The sequence below is a fragment of the Salvelinus sp. IW2-2015 genome, linkage group LG17 (genome assembly GCF_002910315.2).
Source record: "Salvelinus sp. IW2-2015 linkage group LG17, ASM291031v2, whole genome shotgun sequence".
NCBI classification, from domain to species: Eukaryota; Metazoa; Chordata; class Actinopteri; order Salmoniformes; family Salmonidae; genus Salvelinus; species Salvelinus sp. IW2-2015.
In genome coordinates, this window is record NC_036857.1 from 2,903,075 (window position 1) to 2,915,262 (window position 12,188).

The window sequence follows — 12,188 nt, forward strand, 5'->3', positions numbered from 1 at the left end:
AAGCTTCTGATAGGCTAATTGACGCATCATTGTGTCGTCAAAATTGAGATGTACCTGTGGATGTATTTCAATTCTACCTTCAAACTCAGTTGCCTCTTTGCTTGACATCATGGAAAATCAAAAGAAATCAGCCCAAGAACCTCAGAAAAAAATTGTTTCATCCTTGGGAGCAATTTCCAACGCCTGAAGTACCACGTTCATCTGTTACCAAACAATAGTACGCATGTGAGAAACCATGGGACCACGCAAGCCGTCATACCGCTCAGGAAGGAGATGTGTTCGTCTTCCTAGAGATGACGTACTTGGTGCGAAAATGCAATCAAGATTTCCAGAACAAAAGCAAAGGACCTTGTGAAAATGCTGGAAAAAACAGTGCAGAAGTATTTATATCCACAGTAAAACGAGTCCTATATTCGACATAAACCTGAAAGCCGCCTCAGCAAGGAAGAAGCAATGCTCCAAAACTGCATAAAAAAGTCAGACTCGGTTGCAACTGCACATGGGGACAAGATCGTACTGTTTAATATGTCCTCTGGTTCTGATGAACAAAAAAATATGAACTGTTTGCCATAAGACATCGTTATGTTTGGAGGAAAAAGGGAGGCTTGCGCAAGCCGAAGAACACCATCCAACCTAAGAACAGGGGTGGCAGCATCATGTTGTAGGGTGGCTTGCTGCAGGAGGGACTGGTGCACTTCACAAAATGAGATGGCTTCATGAGAAAGGAAAATATGTGGATATATTGAAGCAACATCTCAAGACATCAGTCAGGAAGTTAAAGCTTTGGCAAATGGGTCTTCCAAATGGACAATGACCCAAGCATACTTCCAAAGTTGTGCAAAATGGCTTAAGGACAACAAAGTCAAGGTATTGGAGTGCCATCACAAGCCCTGACCTCAATCCTATAGAACATTTGTGGGCAGAACTGAAAAGGCGTGTGCGAGCAAGGAGGCCTAAAAACCTGACTCAGTTACACCTGCTCTGTCAGGAGGAATGGGCCAAAGTTCACCAACTTATTGTGGGAAGCTTGTGGAAGGCTACCTGAAACGTTTGACCCAAGTTAAACAATTTACAGGCAATGCTACCAAATACTAATTGAGTGTATGTAAACTTCTGACCCACTGGGAATGTGATGATGAAATAAATAAAAGCTGAAATAAATCATTCTCTCTACTACTATTCTGACATTTCACATTCTTAAAATGAAGTGGTAATCCTAACTGACCTAAAACAGGGAATTTTTACGCGGATTAAATGTCAGGAATTGTGAAAAACTGAATTGAAATGTCTTTGGCTAAGGTGTATGTAAACTTCCGACTTCAACTGTATGTGTTGGGCTTTAGCTGAGATTATTCTTTACAGATTCAAGTATATTTGTCCAGGCCTTAATTGTGAGGTGATTGCCATCTAAGAGCCAACATCTTTTTTGTGTGGCAGGGCTGCCTGCCAGGGTACTTTTAAAGAAGCACTTAGTTAAGCACAGATAAAATGCACTCTGAAACTTTCCCCTGTTGCAATATGACTGAAGATAATCATTGTATGCATCATGTTAATTAATTATTTGCTTTGGATGTAACTTAGTAGCCAACATGTGTTGAAGAAATGCTTGGATGTCTACGATGATGATTATCATAAAAGTACTGTACTTGCAATGCTTGCTTTCATTTCATGAGAAAAACACATACCACAGAGACATCTCTACTAACAGAAACCACATCTTCCATCGTAGTGAGCCGATGCATTGACTGTTTTTTTCACATACTGTAGGTATTACATGTCCTTAAATTGAACTTGCAATTTAGATGAACTCTTATATTATACGGTGTCTCCATCTTTTTCTTTCTTTGTTATTCATTTATTTCATTGAAAAAGTTTAGGTGTAATACAAAGTATGTGGGTTTCTAAAACGGGCTATTGCATAAGACACCCCAGTAACCATGGTGACAGTGAGGCCTAATGGTCTATTGTGATGCAATAGGAGTGAAGCCGTGAATACCATTCAGTCATTCTCTAGCTAGCTCTGACAGTCAATGCCACAAATCATGTTAGTGATGTCATTTTAAACATGTTTAGTGGCACTTCAAAGGTCAGTACCAATGTCAGGAAGATTAAGACAGACTGACAGACAGAGATGGACAGCGTCACCGAATACAGGTCATATTATGGTTAGATCATCCAGTGGTCTTAAACTAATCATACAGTACTTGAGATTTTAACTGCAAGGTATTTATTCTGCACTATTTATGAAAACAGACTGTTGGTAATTGTAATAAATAAATAAATAAATAATAAACCATTGGGATTATGTCATCCTTTGTCTACTCGCAGTGTTTCTTTATCCTGGTTCTGGGGACACAAAGGGGAGATATTTTTAATTTACAGTTGTGTTTCTTTATCCTGGTTCTGGGGACACAAAGGGGAGACATTTTTAATTTACAGTTGTGTTTCTTTATCCTGGTTCTGGGGACACAAAGGGGAGACATTTTTAATTTAGAGTTGTGTTTCTTAATTCTGGTTCTGGGGACCTAAAGGGACAAACATGTTGTTTTTTGCACAAGCACTACACACCTGATTCAAATAATCAAAGCTTGATGATGAGTTGATCATTTGAATCAGCTGTGTAGTGCTACGACAAAAAACTAAACGTTTGTCCTTTTAGGTCCCCAGGACCAGGATTAAGAAACAGGACTCTACTCTACATTTGAGCGTAAAGGTGAAAGGTGAAGATTTTATATCACACACTGTAGCGCCCCCTACTGGTGACTCATCAAATCTCACCATGAAGGAAACACTAGAACAAACAAACAACTTGATAGCAAAACCATTTTCTGAATTCTTCTTGCTTTATTTGTGGAATAGAATACACACCTATGTGCCTCTGGTCTCTTTCAACCATCATCCTCCAGGGCCCTCAAACTCAACTCTGGACCTCCAAGTCCGTTTCACTGCATATTTTTATTGTTCTCCTCTAATCAGGGACTGCTTTAGAGCTGGAACACCAGGTGTGTGCAGTTAATTATCAGGTGGACCAGAAAACCAGCAGTCGTCTACAGACCTCGCAGGCTAAGAGTTCAATACCCCTGCTCTAGGGAATCAGTGTATCTCTATTGCCGGCATGAGTACTGGTGCCACCTCTGCTGAACCTACACGTCCGCTCACTTGTCATTGGATCAGGTTTATGAGGAGCAGTATGTATACGGTTCTCATGGCTACTACACAACCTTCCACTCAAACATTTATTTTATTCATACACCATCCATATATATATATATTCACATTATTTACACTAATGGAAGGGATAACAGCTGGGTAAAGTTGTGTCATATGCTATATATATATATATATATGGATGGTGTATGAATAAAATAAATGTTTGAGTGGAAGGTTGTGTAGTAGCAATAAATAATGTGATTCATATAGATATATATGTTTGGAAATTAATGTTGGCAAATATGTGTGAGATGTCCATAACATAGCTGCAGATTGTACACCAGATAATGAGATATAACCAAAGATTTTTGGCATCCATTACTGCACGTTACAGGTTGGCCTACACAAAGCGCTGCCATAGTTTCTTCAACTGACCTGGTATTGGCGATACTCTTCGTTCTCGATTCTGGAAACCAGTTGTCTTAGAAACGACATTTCCTGTATAAGACAACTGTTTCCCAGATTCGAAAAGGAAGAGAGTATCGCCAATACCAGGTTAGTATTTTATTTTTATTTAACCTTTATTTAACTAGGCAAGTCAGTTAAGAACAAATTCTTATTTACAATGCCAGCCTACCCCAGCCAAACCCTAACGACGCTGGGCCAATCGTGCGCCGCCCTATGGGAATCCCAATCACGGCTGGTTGTGATACAGCCTGGAATCAAACCAGGGTCTGTAGTGACGCTTCTAGCACAGATGCAGTGCCTTAGACTGCTGCGCCACTCGGGAGCCTCAGGTTGTTGAAGAATCTATGGCATCGTTTTGTATAGGCAAACCTGTAGCGTCCAGTAATGGATGCCAAAAATCTTTGGTTATATCTTATTGTCTGGTGTACAATCTGAAGTTATCCATAACAGTGCTCATTACTCTAGTCCTATCTGCAGTATATAACCCAAAATAAAGCTAACGAATAAATACTAAAGTAACTTTAAAACAGCTGTAGTGCACAGTTTCAGATTTTTCATTGCAATATTATGCAAATTATAATAACTGTAAGAGAAAAAAAGTAGGCTTGTAAACACCAGATCTCATAGTCCAATCAGGTACAGGCTTGTAAACACCAGATCTCATAGTCCAATCAGGTACAGGCTTGTAAACACCAGATCTCATAGTCCAATCAGGTACAGTAACAGCACCGATATGTTAGCATGTTGAACAGAAAAGTAGTTTGTGTATTACACAGCCGTCAACAGGCTGCATACACTTAAACCTGGAGCCCAATATTACAAGAGGGTCTGAACTGATTAACACTGTGATGATAATGGATGTCAATGATAGGTTACTGTGAACTCAAAGATGGATAGATACTTTTTTTTTTACTGGTAACCTCTTCTCCCTTATTTATGACTCATTGACAATGGATGTTGCTCAATCCCTCCTCTACATTTGATTTCCCAAGGGAAAAAACATGTAAAATACCTACAACGGTATCCATGCATATCTGTGATCAATTAACACAAGTCCTCCCAACCTACTACACACAGACCATACAATCAACCTACTACACACAGACCATACAATCGGACTCACCCACTTTGCATTCTGGCGAGGAACATGCCTGAATGTTTTTTATTTAATTCATTTTTTACCTAATATACACTTCTGGTGCAGACATCATTATTACGTTACAATGTTGTTGTCAGGAAAAATAAATCAAACAAACTGTTCTGAGAGAAAGAATAAGATAACATGCAAAAAAAAACAGATGAGCTAGTCATATCTGACACCACTAATATCAGTAGCTTCTCTTCTCCACCGTCTACTGAACAGGAACATGCACTGCTGTATTAAGCTAGTCAGTACACTGACATTTTTTGGTAAAGTTTGAAGATGCATGTGATTTAGAGACGTATGATACAAAATATGTTACATATGTAGTACCATCTAACGATCACTCCTTTATTTTCAATTTAATTTGTGTAAAGATATCTATTGCAGAATACAGTATTCATATTTCCATCTGTAAAGATGTATTTAAATATCAATATAATTGTGCAATTATTCATAATCTTTATAATCTCTCCCTGCAATTTCTTTACACACATTATGTATATTAGTTTTTCCTGCTTGTTCTAACGTTGCATATCTTGAAAAAGTTAAAGGCTTTCGATGCCACGGTGGGTATATTATTGTTGAAAAGCAGTCTTACTAACCACACCATCCATCTGTGTCCCTTCTCTGAGTCCAAGAGGCATTGTCATCTGTTCCTGGTCAGCTCAGATTGTGTCTGTGGTACTGCTTCAAAACGCCCCCCCCCCGTATCTCCCTGGGCCAAAAGGTCAACCTCACAGTAACTGTTCCAGCACATCAAATGGATAGTTACAATTAATTTACTTTATTTTTCTCACGCTGCCCCTACCTTGACTATTCAGTAGACATTACGTTGGTATCGGAGTGAAGCATTTGCAAAGAGTGTGGACGTTATCATCCTTCTTTCCTATGTTCTTCTCTGACGGACCCCATTCCTCTTGATTTGTGCAATGGGTCAAGCTCCTGTGCTTCAGAGGGTTATAAAGAGGAGATCTTGACAGTTTCCTGGGTGTTATAGATACTGGAGCGAGAGTTGCGTAGGATGCCAGGGATGGCGGGTGAGTTAGGTAGGCTCTCGTCAGGACTGTTGGCTGGGGGAGTGGGGATACTGATGATGGCTGCTGTGTAGTCAGTACAGTTCAGCTTCAGGTCTTCAGTTCTGGCGTTTAGACTGGAGCGACTGCTCACTCACACACACACACACACACACACACACACACACACAAATAAAGTTAGACAATGCTGTCACTATTACCCCAAAATAGTCAAATGTGTTTATGTTGAGAGGACTTTTATGTGTCATCATTGTAAGTAGATCAGTGTATTCTAGACAAGTAGTTTGTTCTTCCACCGTCTGTATAGTGATACATCCATCATAGCAACTATGTATAAAAATGCAAGCGCTCAATAAAACAAACAAACTCACCATTATCAACTGTTTCCCTTAAAAATAAACGATGTCACGCTACAGTGACAAATTAAATACATTTTCCCATTGCTTTCGGCTACATTTCTCATTAAACCCATGGAGGTTGTTTTGACAAATATCAACAGCATCAAAATAGTTAGAGCCAGCAGAGTTTGAACAACTTAGAAACTATTCGAACTTAGCTTGTAATTCAGGATCAGCAGAATGTTTTTTTTAATGAATAGGCCAGAGCTAAATGTAGTAAAACATCAACAGCCTCTACAGGTGATTGAGTGGTGAGGCAAAGATAGAAAGGGAGGAGTGGGCTCCTTGGATCAGGTGGATAGTATGTGCTGTACAGTACCTCTGTGGGTACTGAGTACCAACAGGTGTCTTGGTGACGTGCAGCGTGTCCAGCTCCTGCACACTTCCTCGGCTGACAGATACGGTGGAGTTGGCAAGGCGGATGGCCCTCCTCTTGGCCCGCCGGGAGCAGCAGGTGGTGGTGGCCCCCTGCTGGCTGGACAAGGAAGTGCTGCGGCTGGTGCGGAAGCCCATTGAGTCCATCATACACACCTCGCTGTAGGTGACTTCATCGGTGAACTCGTGATTCTGTCGACACATAAAAGAAAGAAAGACGTCTATCCTGGCCTCTGAACGGCCATCTTTAAACTAGCTGCAGGTGGCTGTATACTATATGATAACTTCTCATAACTGCTGAAAGTGTGAAACAGCGTGAAACACTGCCGAGTATATATACAGTACATCAAAGTGAGCAATAAACATATCAGACAAAATGATCCATGAGATAAAAAAGCCGCACTCACAGTGGTTTTCTCCAAGCACTGCAATAGATGATGATGTTGATGCTCAAAGGCGGACCTGTTCTTCACACAAAAAGCTGTGCTGTCACCATCACCACCCTGAGGGACATAGCAAGACAGCAACTCACTTAGCCCAACATAGCCACACAAGAAGACATTATCCGTGTAACACGATCACATCAATAGTTGAATTAGTAGTTGGCAACGCATTGCTGTGGTAAGCAAACTTCACATTATAAACACAAATGGGAGGTGATTTTGTCCAACAAACATTGTAGAATGAGTTATTATTTAGGCAATAATACAGTATATTGATGAGTAGAGCGTATACAGATGAGTAGGCAGTATACTGATGAGTAGACATTATACTGATGAGTAGGCAGTATACTGATGAGTAGACATTATACTGATGAGTAGACACTATCTACTGCATCAGTATAATTCTACTCATTCTCAGTATACTGTCTACTCATCAGTATATATCTACTATCAGTATACTGTCTACTCATCAGTATAGCTGTCTACTCATCAGTATACTGCCTACTCATCAGTATACTGTCTTACTCATCAGTATAATGACCTTGCTTACTCATCAGTATAATGTCTACTCATCAGTATACTGCCTACTCATCATATAGCTACTCATCAGTATACTGTCTACTCATCAGTATACTGTCTACTCATCAGTATAATGCCTACTCATCAGTATAATTCTGTCCTCGCAACTCATCTATATGCCTACTCGATCGTATATGTCTACTTATCAGTATAATGTCTACTCTCAGTATACTCTTCACTCATCAGTATATATGTCTCATCTCATCATCAATGTTACTATATTATGCTCTACTCATTTTGGACGTAGTTTCTTATTAGCTCATGCTGCCTACTCATCATATTATCTGTCTACTCATCCAGTATAGCTGTCTATACATCAGCTATAACTGTCTACTCATCAGTATATCCTACGCCTTACTGCTATGTCTATACTCCTGAACTTCTCAGCTCTAACTGTACTCATTCAGTATAATGTCATACTCAATCAGTATACTCCGCTACTCATCAGTATACTGCCATAGTACTCACTAGCATCAGTATAATGTCTACCAATCATTCACAGGTATTACATTTATGTCCTATCATGCAGTATAGTATAGTACTCACCTATCAGTCAGTATTCCGCTTGTCTAATCCTCATGGCAGTATACCGATATGTGGCTATCTCATTCGTTGCAGTTTATGACGATGTTACTGCATTTCGGTAAATTGTTCTATTCTCTCATATGCAGTGATACTCGCTACTCATCAGTATATGTCGTACTTATCAGTATATATGTCTACATCATTATCAGAGCTGGATTAGCTAGTCTACTCATCAGTATAATGTCTACTCACCTCCAGTATAATGTTACTTCAGGGTATTAATGTCTCACTTCATAGTATAATGGGTCTAACTATCAGTATACTTGCCATGATCAATTCGTACTAAGTATTGACGGTATCTGTCTACTCATCAGCTGAATTGTAGTTGTGCTTTATATAATCTTCAATACTTACTTTTTTTCAGTATAGGCGTATTCTGGTCTTATTTTACCGGTTCTATATATTAGGTTTTGGAGCACTGGCTCGCTACTTCTCATGGGTCTAGTAATTCGCTCATTTTGCTTACAGTTTGGGAGTTAACAGTAATAATTGTATGGTTCAACTTCATCAGTATAATCTCGCCATCAACTCATCCAGTATATTCTGCCTACTCATCAGTTAGGAACTTGCCCGCTTCTATTATCTTGTTGTACTTTCCAGTATATTGCTATCTCATCAGTATACTTGGCCTACTCCATCAGTATAATCGTCTTACTGCACATTCAGCTCACAGCCTTCGCCGACTGTTTTCTATTCATCAGGTATATCTGCCTACTGCCATCTAGCTATATTACCTATGCTTATTACCTCTATCTAGTATTGAATAATCTTTATATGGTCTAGGCTGGCTCAGTATGAAGCTGGGGAAGGGATAAGATTAGGACGGTACATCGGGAGTCTATACATATGTTCTACTCGATGTTCAGTATACTGGTCGGGGACGATATTTATCTGTCTCAGTTAGTAACGTGTCACTCTTCTGCCTACTCGCATACACTATACACTGTCTAGAACCTCGATTTGAACTTTCTCAGGTATATTTATATTATATAGTCATGGATAACATCTGATCATGAATGTTCTACTCTTCAGTATATGTAATGTTCCTACTGCATTTCAGTATAAACTGCGTACATTCACTCACAGTATATATTGTCTATCGTATTCAGCTATATGTCTACTCTCGTATTACCTGCTGAGTCTACCTCATCCAGTATATTCTGATGAATATAACTCTAATCAGTATAAGAATCGCTTCATACTCACGTGAAGCTATTGCTATATGTTAGCTCATCAGTATACTGTCTAACTCATTTAGTAATAGTGTCTGACTCCAGTGCGCTCATCGATGTCTACCACTCTTCCTCAGTGATAATATGTCTATCTGCATCAGTACCTGCCTATCCTCCATCAGTATAATGTCTCACTTTATCGTATAATGTCTACTCATCAGTATAATGTTATTCTCATGGCAGTTATAATGTCTGGACTTCATACGATAACAGTGTGAGAAGAACGGGACTCGTTCGCTTCCTTCTTGACTACAGCTAACTTATATCTAGCGGCCTACTCTTAATCATATGACTGTTGGCTATTCTCCAATTCAGATAGGAACAATATGTCCTTAGCTCATCAGTATAATGGTCTACTCATAGTAAAGTACGTTCATAGCCTTAATATCGGTGGTCCAGTTGTAATATGAGCTCTTGTATCTCTATTTGTCAGATAATAGGTATTATCTGTGCTACTTTACATTTTTGTCTGTGGAACTCAGTGTAGTTCAATTGTTGGGGGTCGGTCTGTCTCTCATCACGTTATATCTGCCTACTATGGACAGGTGATGGGATGATCGCTTCCTCGTCTAATTCTCTACTCACAGATGTCATAAAAATGTATATTCATGTTTCAGTTATTACAGAGTTGTCCCTCGACTTGTAGATGTTCATTCAGGCCGGACACAGTATAACAATATGATACTATCTCAAATTTCAGATAAGGCTATTGTTATATAGCCTTCATTTGTTGTACGTTGTTGTGGGTGTGTGTGTGTTGGTTGTTCGATGTCTATGGTTGTTGCTCGTTTGTAGGTGGTTGTTGTGATTCGTATCTTCGAGATTGGTTCAGTATAGTGGGGATTGTTGTCTAGACTTTGATGCTTGTTGACGCTGGGTATGTGTAGGATGTGTTGTGTGTGTTGTTGTGTTCGCCCGCGCTGGCTCGTTCACTGTGGTTTTGGTGGATTATCGTTTTGGGGCTCCGATGTGAGATGCATAGGTGGCTTGCTTAGCGCGTGTGGGGTTGGTGGTGTGGGTAGTGTTCTCGATGGGGTGGGGTGTCAGGTGTAGGTTAGGTGATGTTCGGTTTAGGTGTGTTTTCGGCATTTTGTGGTTTCGTATTATATCTTTATACTCATCAGTATATCTGCTTTGGTATACTCAATTCAGTATAGTTCGCTGCCATTTAAATAAACTCAAATATTAGTATATATGGCCTATCATCTAGTATATAATTGCCATTGTTCTACCTTATCAGTATATAAAATGTTACTCATCAGTATGAATGTCTACTCATTCAGTATAATGTCTATCGGCAGTTACCCCTGCATTCTATAATACATGGTAACTCACTGCCTACCTCACTTCAATATAACTGTCTAATCATGCAAGCTATGATACATGTAATACTTCTCATCGTATGTATTCTGGTTGCTATTGCACTACTGGCAGGTTATGATGTTTATTGCTATATCTGTATGTATAAAGCCTCTGTCCTATCATGGTAATACTGTGTGAGTGACAATAAGCTAAATATGTCGGCCGGAATTGCTATATAGTTATTCACCCCCACTCTGTTTTCATTCCAGTATATAATCTGTGCTTCTCTTCATCAGCTATATTGGGCGTGATTCATCAGTCCCTAGCAGGTATAAAGTCCATTTCGAAGCCTACTCATACTTGAGTATTTAGAATGTCTAACTTATAGTGATAATGTCTTTACTCATTCAGTTAGGAAAAATTATTGTTTACATTCACATTAGTATTAGGTGGCATACAAATGTTAGCTAAATCAACGTATACTGCCTTGCTATCAATATTACTAGCAGTTGTTATCTCATCAATATATCTGTTTATCTATCGTATAAATATTCTACTCATCAGCGTAATATGTTCTATCTCCAGTAGATATTCTGCCTACGTATTTCATAGTATACTGTCTATTCATAGTTTAATGTCTTACTCATCAGTATAATCTACGTCTACTCATCAGTATCTGCTATATTCATGTCAGTATAGGGGCTGTCTACTCATCGCAGTTATGATATTGTCTCTCATTCAGTTATATGTCTTATCAATCAGCAGTATAGATGTTACTACCTCAGTCAGTGTATACTGTGTAGCTCGTAGTATTCAATGTTAAACAGATCGATCATGCTTCAGTTATTATGTGCTAGTCATGCAGTATATAATGTCTGCTCATTCAGTATGACTGCCCTACTCATCAGTATTACTTGGATTCCGTTTACTCTTAATACGTATAAGACATTGGGTGGCTAGGCGTCTATCAGTGATACTGGTCTACTCTCCCGGTCTCCAAAAAAAAAAAGTTTATTAATGTATAACTGTCATCAGTATAGATGCTACTCATCAGTTTGTCTACTCATTCAGTATAAAATGTCCTACTCATCAAAGTTTATAAGAACTTTGCCCCACTTATACCTCCAATTAGATGCATATTACTTGTGTAGTTGCTCATCATTATCTGTCTACTTCTATACAGTAATAAACTGCGTTACTCTCAGTATATCTAAAGGCCTATACGCGATACAGGGTAATGGACTGGACTGGGCGTCATATATCGAGATGAGATAATCATTTCGGATCAAGAAGCAATCAATCCAGTATCCTGCTCTGACTCATTGCAGTCATACATGCTACTCATCATACAGTTTAAATACTGCCTACTCATCAGTATAATGCCGTATCATCAGTTATCCTACTCATCAGTATATTATGGTCTACTACATTTCAGTATACTGTCTACTTCAGTACAGTTATACTTGCCTATCATCCAG

At 39.1% G+C, this 12,188-nt stretch overlaps 1 protein-coding gene across 1 annotated transcript in view; it reads right to left on the bottom strand.

The window, feature by feature from the left end:
• Window positions 1-5,478: 5,478 nt before the first annotated feature.
• The window catches only part of LOC111976390 (A-type voltage-gated potassium channel KCND1-like), a 78,881-nt gene continuing 72,171 nt past the window's right edge, over window positions 5,479-12,188 (bottom strand). The window contains exons 4-6 of the mRNA XM_024005191.1: window positions 6,977-7,072; window positions 6,514-6,761; window positions 5,479-5,921 (exon numbers count right to left, since the gene is read on the bottom strand). Of these exons, the coding sequence (XP_023860959.1) occupies window positions 5,720-5,921; window positions 6,514-6,761; window positions 6,977-7,072 (546 nt within the window). The 3' untranslated portion in view covers window positions 5,479-5,719. The remainder of the gene's footprint in view (window positions 5,922-6,513; window positions 6,762-6,976; window positions 7,073-12,188) is intronic.